The 20,392-nt window shown below is 34.0% G+C and overlaps 1 protein-coding gene across 50 annotated transcripts in view; it reads right to left on the bottom strand.

The window, feature by feature from the left end:
* Positions 1-20,392, bottom strand: part of NAALADL2 (N-acetylated alpha-linked acidic dipeptidase like 2) — a 1,339,033-nt gene that overhangs the window by 594,503 nt on the left and 724,138 nt on the right. For all 50 annotated transcript variants that reach the window (XM_084990315.1, XM_084990322.1, XM_084990307.1 and 47 more), the window contains one exon: positions 6,303-6,576. In XM_084990315.1, the coding sequence (XP_084846441.1) occupies positions 6,303-6,576 (274 nt within the window). The remainder of the gene's footprint in view (positions 1-6,302; positions 6,577-20,392) is intronic.

Below are 20,392 nucleotides of genomic sequence, written 5' to 3'. Positions count from 1 at the left end.
TTCTGACCTAGAATTTTCTGTCAGACAAGAATTATGGTGATTGAGAATTTGTATAAATAACTTTAGTCAAGTTAGAAACCTGTAGTTAAACACTTTCTCACTAAAAATACTGTATTTCTTCCAATGAAGAAGGAGAAAAACCATCCATTGCACTTTAACCATTTAGGTAAATTCAACTCTCTTTGTTTTAAAATTTTTATTTCATAAAATAAACTTTTGTTCTTTCCCAGGAGTAACATGTAACTTCTCTAGCAAATATTTAACCATAGATGATATGTTGTGATAGAGGACTTCTTTATTTGTAAATAGTTCTGTCTAAATTTTAAATCCTGGAAAAATATGGACCTTAAATATGTAGAAACTATTCCCAGGAATTATCCTGAAGAAAAAAAAAAGCAACCCATGTTGAATTTCTTTTTTTAACTCAGTTATTCACAGAGCTCATGATATAAGAAATAGAAGGTTATATTAAGCCAATGGATTTTATGTAGTTTTTTTTTAAATGAACTACTTTACATACAACTGATGTATTCAAAGCTATTCATCACACATGTGTGCATTGTTAACTGAAAGATAGATTCTACAAGAAAAAACAGAAGGAAGACAAATAAAATACAAAGTCCTTTTCAACTCTGAAAACTGCTCCAAGCTCACATTTCTGTTTGTGAGCCAGTAGTCACATCTCCATACTCAGACAATACAATTTCAGTCTATTCCTTTAGCTTTCTGATATTTTTAATCTATAATGAGAAGCATTCAGAGCCAAATGCATATAGCTCTGCCTTTTGCCATAACACTGATAAGTTTGCCTTTCTTTGTGAATATTAAAAATGAAAGAGAAACAAAGTTTTTCTAGCCATGACAAAATAGACATCTGATTTTAAGTTTCCAAGGATTCCATGCAATGGTTATTTTCTCTTTAAGATTTTTGACAAAATATATAGTGCAATGTTCAGATTTTATATGTTAAACTATGTCTTGATATTTTACAAAACAGACAAGCAATATTCTTCAGGCCCAACTTGACCAGCTTTGTCATTCTACATTCAAAAGTAAAATATTTCATTTGAGTTTTGAGTTTTATGATTAGGGAATTATAAGTTTATTATATATTCTTGCATAAAGCATTTCCTCCCTAATAACTAATATTTGCCATGTTTAACTGAAGACAGAAAGATTATATTCATACAATATAGTAAAAATTTGTACCTCAAATTTTATGATATATAGTTCTTATATTTTCTTAATTTCTCCCTTTAAGTATGTCTGCTTTATACCAACTAATAATAACAACTATAGCTAACATTTATGGAGTGTTTCTAACTGCAAGGCACTTTACATGGTTTATATCATTTCTTCCCCATAACCACTACTTTAAAGTTCTATCATTCCCCTTATATAAATGAAGACATTGAAGCTTTGAAATTGAAGCAACCAATGCACAATTGTACAAATGATAAGGAATGTTGCTAGCCTTCTATTGAACTATGCTTTCTGAGGAATGGGATACTTATGTGTTGATAACAGTATTCCATGTACAGTTAATGATTTGTTGAAAATGTTTTGTCATAAAACTCAATCATTTGGCCTGTCTTTCAGATTCAAAATAACATTTAACAGAAAGAAAACTCCAAAATTTATAAAAAGTACTGGAATAAAAACAAATTCCCCATTCAGAAAAAGAATATGGCAGACCCAAACTGACCAATCTATATTAAATATTAATTGTTCTTTGCTTTTCTGAATCTGCATGGGTTTCACAAAGACAAAGGAAATAATTGTACAGAAATTATATAAAGCTATATATTCTATTTATAAAACTGACTAGACATTGCTAGCACTATCAGTGCCTTTAACATTATATTATACTTGATATTTCTCTTTAATAAAAATATAAATCCATGTTTATACCCTGAAGCTAACCTCACTCATGCTAAATTATTTATGTATCCATTTTAATATGTATTTTGCATCTGACAGGACAACTCTCCTTAGGACCATTTTACTGACCCACCTGTCATTATGATGGGGTAAACAATGTCACCTTTCCAGTGCACAATGAATTACAAAGAAGTTGCAAAGTACACCATCCATCATGCTGGCACTAAGTAGGTTTTTGAAGTAGATCTGAGATATCACAAATGCTGTTTAGACTGTTACCAGAAAGCAAAAATTGGAAGCTTATACAAAATGGTCATATGATGAATGGACATGACAGCTCTTCAAAGGAAAGGAGCACGCCTCTTCTACAAATAACCTTGTCAAAAGCAAAAGTAGTGGGGAGCTTTGCTGGCAGTCAGACTAGAATAATTTAAGAACTTGTTAATGGCTCTGCCTGATAGAAATTCATGCAAACACCATGTCCTCAAAATCAAAAAGTAGATATGCCTGAATCATCAGCAACAACTTCTCAAGCTTGATTTGAATTGGGAAGTAGTATGAAGAGACAGAAAATTCACCAGTGTCCTATTAATTAGAATATGTGAGTTTCAGCAATACAGCTGTGTAAAGCATGTATATAAAATATATGCAATTATTCTATATCCATATAAAATAATCACCTAGAAATTCCTTTGCTTTTGAAAATTATAGTACTAATATAGTGAATTTTAAAAATCAATATCAATAACATACTACTTTAGTGATATAAATATTTAAATTATGTACTCATTGTAATAGATTTGAATTATTAATATAATTCTAAAAACACTTATTGCCAATGTCTTCATCTAATTTTCACAGTTAATTTCTTAAATTATGTTCTTCAAATAAAAGATGTTTGTTTTATCCATAATAGCATTTTAGTTCCTTTAATGCTATCCCCTTCTATCTAGGCCTAATATTTCAAACATAGAATATATTTCTACATCTACAGCTAACATTATTTATCTTTTTTTTTTTTTTAATGGCCATACTTGTGGCTTATGGAATTCCCAAGTTAGGGGACGAATAGGAACTACAGCTGCTTACCTACATCACAGCCACAGTAACACCAGATCCAAACTGTGTCTGTGACCTATACCACAGCTCTCTGCAACGGCTGATCCTTAAGACACTGAGCGAGGTCAGGGATTGAACCTGCATCCTATGGATCCTGGTTGGGTTCATTATGACTGAACCACAATGGGAAGTCCCCGTTTTTGTTTTTTTTGGGCTATGCCCATGGCATGTGAAAGTTTCTGAGGCAGGGTCGCCATAAGAGCAACCAGAGCTACTGTAGTGACAACACCAGATACTTAATGCACAAGCGAACTCCTATTTCTCCCTTTTAATAGCTTTGTTATTTTAAATCTTTTCAACATATCTTTGTTAAAAATAGTACTTTATTGAAGTATAATTTGATGTATAATATATTAGTTTCAGGTGTATAACATAGTGATTCACTATTTTTATAGATTATACTCCATTTAAAGGTATAAAATATTGGCTATATTCCCTGCATTATACAATATATCTTTGTAGCTTATTTATTTTATACATATTAGTTTGTACCTCTTAATCACCTATATGTCCTGCCCTTTTTCTCTCCCCACTGATAAATGCTAATTTATTCTCTTTATCTGTGAGTCTCTATTTTTGTTGTATTCATTTGTTTTATTTTTTAGATTCCACACAGAAGTGATAAAATAATGTATTTGTCTTTCTCTGTGTGACATTTCACTAAGCATAATACTGTCCAGGTCCATTCATGCTGTTTTAAAGGGCAAAATTTCATTATTTATTATGGCTGAATAATATCCCTGTGTGTGTTGTGTGTATTTGTATGTAAAAAAAATAATGCTGCTATGAACATTGGGGTGAGTGTATTTTTTTGAGTTAGTGTTCATTTTCTTCATATGTGTGCCCAGAAGTGGTATTGCTTGATGATATGGTCGTTCTACTTTTAGTTTTTTTGGGGTTTTTTTTTTTTTTTTTTGGTCTTTTTGCATTTTCTAGGGCCGCTCCCACGGCATATGGAGGTTCCCAGGCTAGAGGTTGAATTGGAGCTGTAGCCACCAGCCTACACCAGAGCCACAGCAACACGGGATCCAAGCCGCGTCTGCAACCTACACCACAGCTCACGGCAACGCGGATCCTTAACCCACTGAGCAAGGCCAGGGATCAAAACCACAACCTCCTGGTTCCCAGTCAGTTCATTAACCAATGCGCCACGACGGGAACTTCTCTACTTTTAGTTTTTTGAGGAACCGTCATACTGTTTTGCATAGTGGCTGCACCAATCTACATTCCCACCAAAAGAATACTAAGAATACTAATCATGACTTATGATTTCATAGATACTTAAGTACTTCTATGATTCTACAGTAGATCTTTCATAGGCAACAAAGAGAAAAGTTAAACACTTAAAACTGATAACATAAATGTGTAAAAATCCTTCATAAACATGGTTACATAAGAATATAAAAAACAATCCAATGGCCCAGGAGATTACTAAAGATGTCCATGCTAAGGAAATAAAGACACAAGTTATAGTTTCACAGTATCACCTCAGTCAAGGAAGAATGAACGATTGCCAGAAGAAACTGAAAAGCAAATAGATGGAAGTAATTTGAAGGACCCACTCAATCTTCTGCAGTTTTGTTGTTCTGTTTCAGATTTGCTTTTGTTTAGGAAAGGAGATGACTGTGCTATACTTGAATCATCTAGGATACCAAGGAGTCTAGAAATATGGGGGCTTCCATGTGGTTGAGGGTTCAAGAGAAAATATGTGAGGTAACTTCCAAATCTTGACTTAAGACCACAATTTCTGAGCCAAAGAAAGAATGCTGGTGGCCTCCCTCTATGCCTATTAAGACACAGGTGCATTTCCATTATTTCCCATCAGAAATAGTATATATCAATCAAATCAAATGAATCCTACACTAGAAATGTTGCAGACATTTAATGTTAACTTTTAATCAATGAAACAGCTTTTCAATGTGGTGCTGGTTATATGTAATTCTGTAAAATATTAGAGAATGTCAAAACAGAAAAAAAAAATACTGAAGCACCAATACCTGCCTCACCCCATTCTATCCCCCCAAAAAACTTAAAACATTAAGAAATAGCATCTATTTTGCACTGTAAATTTGTGATTTAAATAAGTTGTATTAATCAGAGTAAACAATAAGTTAGAGTCTTAAAAATCTGTGCCAATAATTAACAATCAGAAAGAATATTTAATTCATATAAAGTCTATAGAGAAGGAGTTCCTGTCAAGGTTCAGTGGAAATGAATCTTTCATCCATGAAGATGCAGGTTTGATCCCTGGCCTTGTTCAGTGGGCTAAGGATCTGGCCTTGCCGCGAGCTGTGGTGTAGGTCGCAGGTGCAGGTCGGATCCCACTTTACTGTGGCTGTGGAGTAGGCCTGCAGCTACAGCTCCAATTCATCCCCTAGCCTGGGAACCTCCATATGCTGTGGGTATGACCCTAAAAAAACAAAATAAATAAATAAAATCCTTAGAGGAAATATATAGTCTTACAAAAGACAATGTGTTTATTAAAATGAGACTTTAAATGGAGATGGAAAACTTGACTATGTAAACTAGTGACCAGTTAAATACTATGGTATCTAACTGTTATACTGTCCTTATCTATTCTCTAGCCCCCAAGATTTACATATATTAAGTTAATTCTCACAACACGATTATGACATTGGAACTACTATTACCCCCATATTAGAGATGAGAAAACTCAGACCTAGATGTTTAATTACAGTGGTAATCAGGGAGCTGAGATTTGAAACTAGTCCATGTGACCCTAGAAGCTGTACACTTAACCACAATGCCACAAAAACCACCTTATAAAACCAGCTAACCCAGAAAGACTAAAGGAATCATTCACACCTGGTCCCTTGTTCATACATTTTCTGTCATAGAGAAGAAACACTGTATTTCAAGTCTTAAATGTGTGAATAATCATATCAATTTTCCACTTCAATTTTTGTGTGATACACAATCTCAAAACACAACTGCTTCCATGTTGATTCTTTCTGTCCATATCAATTTCTTAAAATTTGCATCTTCAGAATCAAAGAACAAAATGCACTTGCACTATAAGGATGAAGCAAAATGTGAATGACTCCATCACACATGCAACACTTTTGAAGTAAATTCTTCCAACGTGTTTTCACTTTCAAAATATGACCAGAAAAGGATCAGGAAGTTCAAATCTTCCTTCCCCTTTCCTGGCATCCCCTCACTGAGAACATTTAATGGTTACTTCTGTATGTTGCATCTTGCCAGTTAGTTCAATTTAGATGAAAGCTGTTGTTTTCTAATTTCATTTCACTGTAAATGACAGAGACAAATGGGCATATTACCTTGAGAGTTCCTTTGGCAGAATAGGCTGCATATGAGTAGAGCAGATCTTGGCTGCTGTGTTTTCTGGCTTCTTCGCTGCAAGGCTGGCCATCAGGATGGAAGCACTGGCCGCTGCTGCTCAGAGTCACAGAGCTGGGAGCAGGGCCTGGCAGGTTCAGCAACACAGAGTAATTTACAAACTGTACATCTTCTAGACCCAAAGAAGTCCACTGAATCTTAATCTTCTTTGAAATTTCCATGTCATCTTCACTTTTGTACAGTTGTATCAAATTTCTGAAAGAAATTTAAAACATATACTCTAAAAAAAGGGGGAAATCTTTATTCTTTTGATTTAGAGTTGTTCAGTATATGAGCCATTATTAATAAATGTGGAATGTGAATGAAGAATCAGATAGGACACAAGACATCAGTCTAGCAGAGATGATGGGCTTGTACAGAAATGATGCACAGTCAAGCAGAATGAGCAAAATTCTTAAAAACTAATAAAGCACAATGGGACTACAGAGAAGAGAGTAATTAATGCCAGTTATTTTTATTAGTTCTGATCTTTCTATTGACATCAACATATATAAAACTCACCTCGAAAACTAGGGCGTCATGCTGGTTGAAAGAGCTCTGTATTAAGTTAGTATGATCACAAGTAAATTTATGTGATTAATATATAACTATTGGTATTTAAAGTGATTCAGAGAGAACTCTTTTGATATAAATTACATGCCAAATTACATGACGCTATGAACATATAGGTATGCCATTAAATTAGTATATTGTGGTAAAACCAACCACAAATTGTCAAACAAATATGAAGTTAATTCTTATGAGTACTTGCTCTGTAGTCTACATGTTTATTCCTATACCTGTCCCATAATCCATAGTGACACTATTTCTGCTTATGATATCCTAGAAGCTAGACAAAATCTGTTTCAAAAAATCCATAGAACCTAGAAAAAAATTAGACATAGGAAATTAAAAAAGAAAAATCTAATAAAGTTTTGCTTTGTTTTATGCTAGAATGCAAAGGAACCAGTTCTTTTTTTTTTACAAAAATATATCTTTCTATAAGCATTTTATTTCTCTCCAAACCATTACCTAAGTGGATATTTTGATACTGTCATTTTTGCCCATCACAAAGTTTTTCTCACAATACTTGTTTATCTTAGGACCCTCTTTATTCAAGAACCCTGAATGAAAAATATTTGATAAAATAGTAAGTAGCGGACATGGAAAATATGTGTGATGGTATAAAAAAACAAAGCATTACTGGAGGATAAAAGGTAGATCTGTTGAGAGCTTAAAAGCTGGTCTATATAGGAAGATACAACAACAATTTGCCAGTTGTTTTCTATCCTTTGCCAGTTGCTATTTCTATTCATTTATTTTTCTTTCTCCTTTTTTTATGGTAGCACCTGCAGCTTATGGAAGTTCCAGGGCTAGGGGTCAAACCAGAGCAGCAGCTGAGGCCAGTGCCACAGATTGCAGCAACACCAGATCTCTAACCCACTGAGTGAGGCCAGGGATTGAACCTGCATCGTCACAGAGACAATGCCCGGTCCTTAACCTGCTGAGGCACAATGGGAATGTTGTCTATTCCTTTTTTAAAAATATTGATTTTGAAAAAAAATGTAATTTGACCAATCATCAGTGCCATGTAAATTTTATAGAATTGCTGATTGAAAACAAACACACAAAAAAACTACCTGTTATTCTGAATAATATTGGTCAGCCTTCTATTTTATTTTTTTAGTGAGGCATTTAAATTATAATTGACAAATGAAATTGTATGTATTTAAAGTATACAACATGATGATTCAATATGTACCTTGTGAAATGATTACCACAATCAAATTAACACATCAATCAACTCACCTTTGTTACCTAGTTACCTGTGTTGAGACCACTTAAGATCTACTCTCTTGGCAAATTTCAAAAGACAATGCAATTTTAACTATAGTTACCGTGCTGTATTTAGATTCTCTTATAACTGAAGGCTTGTTTTTTTTGACCAATATCTCCCCATTTCCCTGAACTTCCAGTTTCTGACAACTACGAATCTACTCTTTTTCCAAGAGTTTGACTTTTTTTCTTTTAAGATTTCACATATAAGTGATACTATGCAGTGTCTGCATGTGTTGGTCTGGGTTATTGCACTTATCATAGTGTTCTCTAAATTCATCTACCTTATCACAAATGGCACGATCTCCTTTTTAAGGTTGAATGATATTTTATTCTATATACATAGCACTTTTCCTTATTCATCCATCCATCCATGAATACTTAGTTTGTTTTCATGCTTCAGCTATTGTGAATTCTGCTGCAGTAAACACAGAAGTGCAGACTATCATTTCCCCATTGTGTTCTTGCATCCTCCATCTCTTCAACTCTTTCTTTGTTCCTACTATAACTCTCTATAGAATTTCAGGTTAGGCAAGTAAACTAACTGAGTTGAAACTCAATTTGATGAGAAAGCTATTTGGAAATTAAACATCAGTAATATTTTTTGTAATATGTATAAATTGGAGGTGCAGAATGTACATTTTGCTTATGTAAATTTGGCTATGTGTAGTCAACATTAACAGAATATTGAATATTGCTTTAGACTTTTGCTGCTCCTTTCACTAGTTAATTGGTGAGCATACGTCTACCAATGAGTGTGCAAGATGTTTATCATTTATTTTGTTATTCTCAGTTTCAAAGTGCTTTATAATGTAAGCAACACAAAAGAACATTAAATATTTCAAGATGTTTATGTTGTACAATATGGCTTTGAAAAGTAAATAAAGTATTTCTTTAGGGCTCAGCTGAAGAATTAGTAATTTGTCTCAATGCTGGAGAATTCCTAAATATTATTCAGTACTAAGCAGAAATTACTTAGTAAAGGATATCTATATTCTCTAGTCCACTTTCAATTTAAAGGATATGTACTTTTTTACTACAACTTCATTTTTTGTTATGAAAAATTGAACATATAAAGATTGTGTAACATATCTAAATTATGGATAATTATGAAAGAATGACCCAGCCTATGAAGTGTAACATTTCCAGTATTATCGAAGCCCCCTAAATAGTCTTTATTTCATCACTCACCCTAACCGCAGAGTAATCACCAAACTGTTTGCTGTTGTTGCTGTTGCTGGTGTTTTGGGTTTATTTGTTTTGTTTTGCCTTCTGTCTTATTTTCATAGATTTAATATGTATTTATATATAAACCCTTCACAATTCATTCCTTAGGCTTTGAGTTCTTACCTTTATGTAATTGGTATCATACATTCTTCTCCACGTATATTGATATATGACATTATATAAGTTTAACATATATAATGTGATGATTTTATACATTTATACAATAAATAATAATTACCACCAGAGTGCTAGTTAACACCTTCATCACATCATGTAACTATCATTTATTTTTGGGTAAAATCATGCCTCGTGATTTTAATTTGCATTTCCATGATTACTAATAAAGTTTTTTCTCATATTATTTAGCCATCTATGTTCTATTTCCATGCAATGACTATGTCATTTACCCATATTTATGGAAGTGTCTGTATATTCTGTATAAATTTTCTTTTAGGTAGTGTATGTGGTACTTTGCCTAGATTTTGGCTTCTCCTTTGTTTTCACTGTCTTGTTTTATGATGAATAAGTTTTTAACCTTAATGTATATGATTTTTTTGTAATAATGTAATAGTTTGTACATTTTTCTTTGAGAGTTTTCTTATTTCCTAGGTAAGATTGTATTGCTATAAGCTTCCCTCTTAGAACTGCCTTTGCTGTGTCCTATAGGTTTTGGGTCATGGTGTTTTCTTTTGTCTTTAGGCATTTTTAAAAATTTCCTCTTTGATTTCTTCAGTGATCCACTGCTTGTTTAGTAACATTGCTTAGCCTCCAAGCATTTGTGTTTTTTACTGTGTTCATGTTATTTTTTTTTTTTTAGTTGATTTCTAATCTCTTAGCATTGTGGTCAGAAAAGATGATTGATTTCAATTTTCTTAAATTTTCCAAGGCTTGTTTTGTGGTCCAGCAAGTGATTTACCCTGGAGAATGTTCCATGTGCACTTGAGAAGAATCTATACTCTGCTGATTTTAGATGAAATGTTCTATAAATTTCAGTTAAATTCATCTGACCTAATTTGTCATTTAAGACCTGTGTTTCCTTATTGATTTTCTGTCTGGATGATCTGTCCATTGACATAAGTGGGATGTTAAAGTGCCCTACTATTATTGTAATGCTATGATCTTCTCCTTTTGTGGTTTTTAGCATTTGCCTTAGATATTGAGATGGTCCTATATTGGGTGCATATATATTTACAGTTGTTATATCTTCTTGGGTTAAGCCCCTGATCGTTATTTAAGGTCCTTCTTGATTTCTTCTAACAGTCTTTATTTTAAAGTCTATTTTGTCTGATGTGAGTATTGCTGTTATACCTTTCTTTGGATTTCCATTTGCATAAAATATCTTTTTCCAATCCCTCACTTTCAGTCTGTAGTCGCTAATTTGAAGTAGGTCTATTGTAAACAGCATATATACAGGTCTTGTTATTATATCCATTTATCCAGTCTATGTCTTTTGGTTGTAGCTATTAATATATTTACATTTAAGGTAGTTATAGATATGATGTTCTTATTGTGTTTGGTATAGTGTTTGGATTGCTTTGCATGTGTTTTTGTGGGGGGGATCTATTGTAGATTTCTGGCTGGTGGCTAATGTGGTTTTGATATAGTAGTCTATACACATACAAGATTGTTTTAAGTTACTGATCTCTTAATTTCAAATGCATTTCCAATATCCTGCATTTTTACTCTCCTCAAGATTGCTGGTTTTGATTTCATGCCTGTGTGTGGATAATTTCCTACCTTTATTGTGTGTTTGTTTTTACTGGTGAGTTTTCCCATTTTTTAATTTTCTTTTTTTTTTTTTTTTTTTTTTTTTTTTTTTGTCTTTTTGCTATTTCTTTGGGCCGCTCCTGCGGCATATGGAGGTTCCCAGGCTAGGGGTTGAATCGGAGCTGTAGCCACCGGCCTACGCCAGAGCCACAGCAACGCAGGATCCGAGCCACGTCTGCAACCTACACCACAGCTCACGGCAACGCCGGATTGTTAACCCACTGAGCAAGGGCAGGGACCGAACCCGCAACCTCATGGTTTCTAGTCGGATTCGTTAACCACTGCGCCACGACGGGAACTCCCCATTTTTTAATTTTCTTGTTTCTAGTTGTGGCCTTTTCTTTTCTGCCTAAAGAAGTTCCTTTAGTATGTGTTGTAAAGCTGGTTTGATGGTTCTAAAATCTCTTAGCGTTCGCTTGTACACAAAGCTTTTGATTTCTGTGTTGAGTCTAAACAAGAGCCTTGCTTGCTAGAGTATTCTTAGTTGTAGATTTTTCCTTTTCATCACTTCATATATATGGTTCCACTCCCTTTTGGACTGCAGAGTTCATGCTGAAAATCAACTAACCATATGAGGATTTTCATGTATGTTATTTGTTCATTTTCCCCTTTTTTCATATTTTCTCTTTTAATTTTTGTCAGTTTGATTAATATATGTCTCAACATGATCCTCCTTATGTTTATCCTATATGGAACTCTCAGCACTGGACTTTGAGTTTTTTCCTTCCTATGGTAGAGAAGTTTCTAGTTATAATCTCTTCAAATATTTTCAGTCCCTTTCTCTATCTCCTCTTTCTGGGACCCCTATAATGTAAATGTTGGTATATTTAATATTGTCCCAGAGATCTCGAAGATTGCCTTCATTTCTTTTCATTATTTTTTTAAATTCTGTTCCATGGCAGTTATTTCCACCACTCTGTCTTCCAACTCACTTATTTGTTCTGAATTATTCTGCTATTGATTCCTTCTAGTGTATTTTTCATTTCAGGTATTTTATTGCTCATCTCTGTTTGTTCTTTAAATCTTCTCTTTGTTAAACATTTCTTGAATTTCTTATTCTGTGCCTCCATTTTTTTTTCTGACATCTTGAATCATCCTTACAATCACTATTCTGAATTCATTTTCTGGTAGACTATTTCCAATTTACTTCATTGTTCTTCTGGGGTTTTACATTGTTCCTTCACCTGGAGCATATTTCTCTGCTGTCTCATTTTATCTAACTATCTGTGTTTGTGCTTGCCTTTCCACAGGCAGCAGGATTATAGTTCCTCTTGCTTCTGGTGTTGGCCAGCTGGTGGGGAGGTTGGTCAAGGGTCTTGAACAGGATTCCTGGTGGGAGGGCCTTGTGCCTGCCAACTGGCAGGTCAAGTTGGGTGTTGTCCATCTGTTGGGCAAGGGTGTGTTTAGAAGTGAGGCCTCAGCATGACTGTAGGCATTCTATCTGCTAACGAGTGGAGCTGTGTTCCCACCTGTTGGTTGTTTAGCCTGAGACAACCAATCACTGGATCCTTCAGGCTAATAGGTGAGGCCAGAGCTCAGTGCCAAAATGGCAACCTCTGGGAGAGCTCATACCAATAAACATTCCCCTGGGGCCTCAATAACAAGTGTCCTTACTCCCAAAGTAAACCCCTAACTTCCCAGGAGACACCCCGAGATCCACAGTTAGGTCTATCCCATGTTCCTGTGGCATCACTGCTTTGCCCTGGATTCCAGCCCACATGAAAACTTGTGTATACCCTCCAAGCATGGAGTCTCTGTTTCCCCCAGTCCTAAGGAACTCCTGTGTTCAAGCCCCACTGGCCTTCAAAACAAAATGCACTAGAGGCTCCTTCCCCTGATCCCAGAACCCCAGGCTGGGGAGACTGATGTGGGGCTCAAAACTCTCACTTCTTGGGTGAATCTATGCAATATAATTACTTTCCAGTTTATGAGTCACCCAAGTGGCAGGTATGGAAATTGATTGTATTGTGAAAGTACTCCTCTTACCATCCCATTGCAACTATTTCTTTGTCTTTGGATGTAAAATACTTTTTTTTGGTAGGTTCCAGTTCTTTTTGTAAGTGGTTATTCAGCAGTTAGTTTGATTTTGGTGTTTTCTCAAGAGGAGGTGAGCTCAAGTCCTTCTAATCTGCCATCTTGTCCTTATCACATTTTCTTGCACATTTTTCTGGTGTACTTAAAAATTATTCTCAAACCTGAGGTAATGAAGTTATTCTCATAAAAGCTTTAAAGAACTGTTTTTTTTACATTTCAATATTTATTTGGAATATTTGTGTATATGTATATGTATGTATGTGTATGTAGTATGAGGTAGGAATGCATGAACTATTACTTTCTTTCCATGTGAATAATAATCCTAGTTCCCTTTGTCATATTTTCTGCACATTGCCAATGAAAGTTTTGTCATAAGTTCCTAGTATATCTGAGTCCTTAGTCAATTCCAGTAGTCTTTATGATCTCGTTCTGTAATAATATTCTATTTTAATTATCATTACCTTATAATATGCCTTAATGTTCAGAATGAGAAGTCCTCCTGTTTTTTTTCTCTTCTATATTAATATTTAAATGAGTTTATCAATTTTCATATCAAGGTCGTGATTACAATTACACTGACACAAGATCAATATAAGGAGAGAGATCACCCTTATAATACAGTAGTAAGTCATTATGTTAACCAGTGTTAACATAAATAATATCCAGCACAAATGAACATCTCCTCAGAAAAGAAAATCATGGACTTGGAGAAGAGACTTGTGGTTGCCTGATGGGAGGGGGAGGGAGTGGGAGGGATCGGGAGCTTGGGCTTATCAGACACAACCTAGAATAGATTTACAAGGAGATCCTGCTGAATAGCATTGAGAACTATGTCTAGATACTCATGTTGCAACAGAAGAAAGGGTGGGGGAAAAACTGTAATTGCAATGTATACATGTAAGGATAACCTGACCCCTTTGCTGTACAGTGGGAAAATAAAAAAAAAATAAAATAAAAATTAAAAATTTTTTCCTAGTATAGAGGAATACCATGCCATTGTTCTATCATGTAATCCTGTTAGAATATTACTATTATATTTTTTGTTACTATTATATTTTTGTATGATTTCATCATTAATATATAAAAGCCAATAATTAAGTTTTCATTAATTCTTTCTAGTCATTTATAGATTGTATTTTCTTGCTTACTATGCAAGCTAAAACCTTGAGAAAATATTTAATAAAGTATTTAATAAGGTGTGATTAGTAGATATCCATGTTACATTCTGAAGATCAGATTATGTTATTATCATTTTGACAGATTTTTATGACTGTGTATTGAATTTTAAATTTATGATGGATTTTTTTAAGACAATTATATTATCCTTTTTTCAATAGAGAAAACATTGTTTTTAGCATTATCTCAAACTGTATTCCTAAAATTAACTATTAAATTTTAATAATTTATTCTGCATTTCATTCATAATTCTCACATCTATTTTTATAAGTACAGTTAGTATATAACTTTGAGGCATGATTCCTGTCTGATTTTAAAGTTATGCAGACTTCATCAAATGAATGGAGAGTTTACTTTCTCAATCTGTTCTTTAGGAGAACTCGATTACAATTTTTGAGAAAGAGATATTACTCTGAAAATAAAAACTGTACTTGATGTTCTTATTATGGGAGAACTATGAACTACTGATTCAATATCTTTAATGTTGTAAAATTTTTATTCATCTTTGAAGCAGTTTTTTATTGCTCTGTCATTTGTTACTAATCCTCAAAGTTCTAGGTTTCTGGTTTCATCATTTGCCATAGTACTCTATCCTAAGATTTGATTCCCTTGTTGATTTCTCTTACTATCCTGCCAACTCAGGATATCACTGTTTTATTCATTTATTTATTATTTATTTACTGTTTACTTTTTTAGGGCCATACCCACAGCATATGGAAGTTCCAAGGCTAGGAGTTGAATTGGAGCTGCAGCTGCTGCCCTATGCCACAGCAACACCAGATCTGAGGTGTGTCTGTGATCCACATCGCAGCTCACAGCAACATCAGATCCTTAACCCACTGAGTGAGGCCAAGGATCAAACACGCCTTCTCATGGATACTAGTCAGGTTTGTTACCACTGAGCCATGATGGGAACTACTAGGATATAAGTGTTTTAAAGGAGGTATTCAACAATGTATACAGCCTCTCTGTGTTTTTCATAGTATCTACTAAACAGTAATACCAAACCAAAAACACACTAACTTCAATGCCTAGCTCCCTACATATAATTAGATAGTGATTTCTTTGTAAGTACTGATTGCTATTCTCACAAAATCTAAGAAGGAAAAATCTGGATAAGTTGCTAAGAATTATGACCTGCTTCCTCCACAGAATTACATGGTAAATATTTGTTCAAAATTTATGGATATATCATTTTACACATCACCTCTATCTGATAGAGATTATCTTATTCAAATCGTGTGTGCGATGATGGTTGACTGGATTTAAGGGAACATGCATTATAGTAGCCTATATCAGTATAACAACAATGTATCCTGAAAGATGTTAACAAATCTTTTATATACATATCATTATAAAAATACTGGTCTTTAAAAAATGGTATAGAAAGCATCATTTCCTAATAAATACTATTTAATATTCCAAATGATTAAGTTAACACATATCTGTTCAAGTCTAATCTAAGATTACTTTTTAATTCTAACTGCCTTTAAAACTGTATTTAAATTGATCATATTCTTTATAAGAATCTTGTCCCCTGCACTCTGACAGTAAGAAAGAGATTTTAAAGAAGCTATATGAGTTTATGTCCTGAAATCACACAGCCTTTAAATCTAAATTATTTGAAATAAGGTTTATTGATACAAATAATTTGGTCAAATGATTCTACCCTTTAATCATTTCAAATCACTTAGAATGTAAAAATATCTACATTTTATTGGGAATCTACAGTTTTCTGAACTGTTTTCCCAACAAAATTTGGGGATTTATGGTGAAGAGCACTATTATAATTAGGCAGTTTGCTAAATTCGAATAGAAATGTTATTAAATAATCAATTACAAAATAATCTCAATTTAATAATTTAAAAAATCTGCAAACCTAGGAATGTATCACCTAAAATCACAAGGTATTTGACAAAAAGTTTTGCTCTGCCTTAATTTTTAAAATAAGAGTTTCCATGGGCCAGTAGTTTTGGCAGGAAGCATAAAGAACCATAATGCCTGAGACTTGAATTTGGAAGTGTGGCTTTGGTGTTTCATTGGCCAGTAGAGACAGGGAATGAGAAGATTTTGGCTTTGGTAAACAAAATTCAGTTTATATCAATGTTCAACACCTGCTAGTGGATGAGCCACAGAGGAACACTGGTGTTAGAGCTGGAGGAAGCGATGCATGTAGTATTCCTAGCATGAGGGAGAGTGCCAAGATTATACTGTAAATGAATGGGAAAGAAAACATCTAAAAAAGCATATTGGCATGACACAGAGAACAATCATCACATTTGCTAATATCCACCATGACTTCCTTATGTGTGTATGTTATTTGACATACATGTTTATTCTGTACCAGTTGATATTTCTCATATGTTACACAGCCAAAAGATTCTTTAAGGTTGTTATGTGACTTGGTATTAAATCTAGTAGAATTCTATGAATCATGTACTCTATATACACAGTAAATTTCAAGACTATAGCATGAACTTGACTTTTTATCGCTTAATATTGCTTCAGAAATATTAAGAAACACATGGTAAAATTGTATCAAACATGTTAGACAGTGAGGAGGGAAGGGCAACATCCCTTCACCTTCCATGCCAGCCAGCCACTGATATCATGCCAAGTAAAAGCCAGCCACTGATGTCATGCCAAGTAAAAGCATGATTACTTGCTCAATTAGTGCTTCCCTTCTAAAATATCATACTCACAGTAAAACATGTATTGAATGTCTAGGGACTGAAAACACTGTGCATAAAAGTCTCACAAAAAGACCCTCATGGGTTACCATTTTATAGATAAGAAATTTGTTTGAAGGTCAGATCATACAACCTAGATGTAAAATGTCCCGAATTATGTAGGTCAGACTTCTACTCCACTACATCTTATTTTAGATTTCCACCATACTACACTGCAGTTTAGAAGCAGTAGATAGTCTTCCAAAATTAGAGGCTTTTTAAAGCAATAAAAATGAGTGTTATAAAGCACAAAATTGGGGTAAAATAATTAAAAGTTAAATGATGATGTCAGGTTGGAGCAAAGAGATTTTATTGCTCATGAGAAAATAAGACCTAGGGAAATCAAAGTAAGTTTTAGAAGAACTCATAGTCCAATTTCAGAGTTTGGGAGCCATCTGAACAAAAAAGAAAAAACTGCTTCTTAAATACTCCATTTTTTAAAAACTAGCATGGAAGTAGATTATCTGAAAGAGATCTTAATTTCCCCTTCTTGTGATCAAGGAGATTATGGTACATAACTGTCTTCTTTGCAAAAAAGCATGCTTTTGGACTTAGTGATCTCCAGCTAAGACCTTGGCATAAAGCTGGTAATCAATACTTGAGTCATTAATCAGATATTTCTTTTAGGAGTTCCCGTCGTGGCTCAGTGGTTAACAAATTCGACTAGGAACCATGAGGTTGCAGGTTCGATCCTTGGCCTTGCTGAGTGAGTTAAGGATCCAGCATTGCCATGAACTGAGGTGTTGGTCACACACACAGCTCAGATCCTGCACTGCTGTGGCTCTGATGTAGGCCAGCAGCTACAGCTCTGATTCAACCCCTCGCCTGGAAACTTCCATATGCTGTGGGTGTGGCTCTAAAAAGACAAAAAAATAAATAAATAAAAATATTTCTTTTAACTTGATATTACATAAGCAGTGAAATAAGCTAGACTAAAACCCAGGACATACAGATAAACTAGTACATCTTCTACTACCTGAAACAGAAAAAACTCTGACATATAACTATACATCTTTCATCTCTGTACACATTTGTACTGGAAATGATTTCATCCTGGGTTAATACTGAGTGCATACTTGGATTGCAAGAAAAAAACAATGATAAAACATTTATTTTAATGACAAAGCATTTAAAATGCATTTTAGAAAGAAGAAGTGTGACTTAACAAAGTGAAAATGACCACAAGGCACAAAGGCTAATAATAAGCTTTCACAGAATGTACCAGCCTGAACAAGAATCTTACACTTAGTGTTAAGAGTGCCTGGCTTTTGAGGCTCTCCAATTTTCAGGGAAAATTGTTGTCAAAGGTCACATTCTGATTAAGTCACTTTCATTATCTAAAATCTCAAAATTGTAAATGGACAAGTTAATCTATCACTAAGACATTATAAGTCTTCAGTTTCATCTATTTGGTTATCCACAGAAATGACATAAAGTTGGATGTTACCAAAACTTTTTATTTGAATAGTCAGTACTCCATGACCCAATGAATAAATATTGGGAGAAGCATATTCCATTTGAATAAGGTCATAACAAAAATGACTGATCTCCATACTTCAGAATAAGCATATTTACTGAAAATTTTTAAAAGCACCTAAAATACTAATATCATTCCCTTTTCCTGGCATTAACACAAAATTATTATTTTGCTAATTTAAAAAAATCAGCTTTTTAAAAACAAGTATTAAGTTTTACCACTTTTAACATATCAGAAAACTCCAACTACAGTTTCTTGTGTCTAGTAAATGGGGACCATAATAAATAATCAGTATTTTTTTTTACTAAATATGTTAGACTATGTTGAAAACATAATGTTAACATGACACATACTTAATTTTCCAATACAGCAAATTAAATCTTGAGTAGTAGTGCAAAGTTGACTAAAACAATGAAGTAATTTTATATAATGGGGGAATTAAAATACACTTGAAAAGAGGTTAAAGCTATTGTCAGAACAATGAATGATGATGCGTATGTTGGGACAATAATCAAAATCAATAAGAATTTGAGTGTTACTCTTCACTTGTTAATCAAGACTACCTTCCTTCATGGGCAGATTCGTTTCAGCACATGAGTGAAATCTTCTCTATTAAATTATACTCAATATATGACAAGTTGCATAAATCATGAGAAAAACAACTGTTAATATACCCAACTTTATGAAATGCATTGAAACCAATCCATAAAGATGTCTGGTCATTGGAAGTCAGGACAGTGTGGAAACAAAAATGAAAAATGAAAAGTCAATGTTAAAATGATAGAAAATGAGAGTTTTGACAAGAAATGCATATTACACATTGAGATATTTGAATAACCTGTCAATTATTAGCTTCATCTCTATTGTATACATGAAAAAAGAAAAATGAGCCTTATTGCTAGACAGGAAGTGAGCAGCACTGATGGTGATGTATTTCTGACACACACTATTCCTAGTGGGGCTGGAACCTCATCTAATGAACCTCATGAATAATCCAGGATAATTGGACAGCCAACTGTCAACAAAAAGTTAGTAGAGGGTAGGCCTTGGGGGAGGTGGGAGCTTTGGGAGGAGGAGGAGAGCGAGTGGAACGTCTCTGGATTCAGTAAAAGAGGGTTTAAATTCTGGTTTTCATATTAAGCTAGATGACTGTGCATATCAGTATCTTTTGAATCTCTACTTTCACACTGTCGTATGTCAAATAGTAATATGCTATTTTGGGGGGCAGAATTAAATGAGATAGCACAGGTAAAGTGCTTAACACAGCCTCTAGCAGCTCCAGGGGTCCAATAAAGGTTACTTTTATTCCTTCCTTCCTTTCCTAAATGATCTGTCCCATGTACTCAAACAAGCGTCTATGTAAGGATTTCATCAGAATATATACATGGACTTAATTTGACTCTTGGTTGAGAATATATGGTCCTATTTGCCATTTATTCTCTTCTGATATTGAATATACTGACATATTTGAATTCTAGACATTGGATTCCATTTTTACTTTCTTTCTTTGCTACAGGTCATTAACAATAGAAAAGTTAAGTTTTTCTAGATCTCAAATTATTAATTACTATTTTTCTTATTTTTTTATTTTTTTGTCTTTCTGTCTTTTCTAGTACTACAACTTCGGCATATGGAGGTTCCCAGGCTAGGAGTCTAATCCAGAGCATCGGGAATGCCAGATCCAAGCCACATTTGCTAAACCACAGCTTACAGCAACACCAGATCCTCAACCATCTGAGCGAGGCCAGGGATCAAACCCACAACCTCATGGTTCCTAGTTGGATTC

This window comes from Sus scrofa, chromosome 13 (genome assembly GCF_054392235.1).
Source record: "Sus scrofa isolate SSC_HxYL_T2T_F1_AM1 chromosome 13, Sscrofa_HxYL_maternal_Yorkshire_Landrace_v2.0, whole genome shotgun sequence".
Classification (NCBI taxonomy): domain Eukaryota; kingdom Metazoa; phylum Chordata; class Mammalia; order Artiodactyla; family Suidae; genus Sus; species Sus scrofa.
Note: the sequence above shows the minus strand (reverse complement) of the source record. Positions and strands in the feature narration are given on the sequence as shown.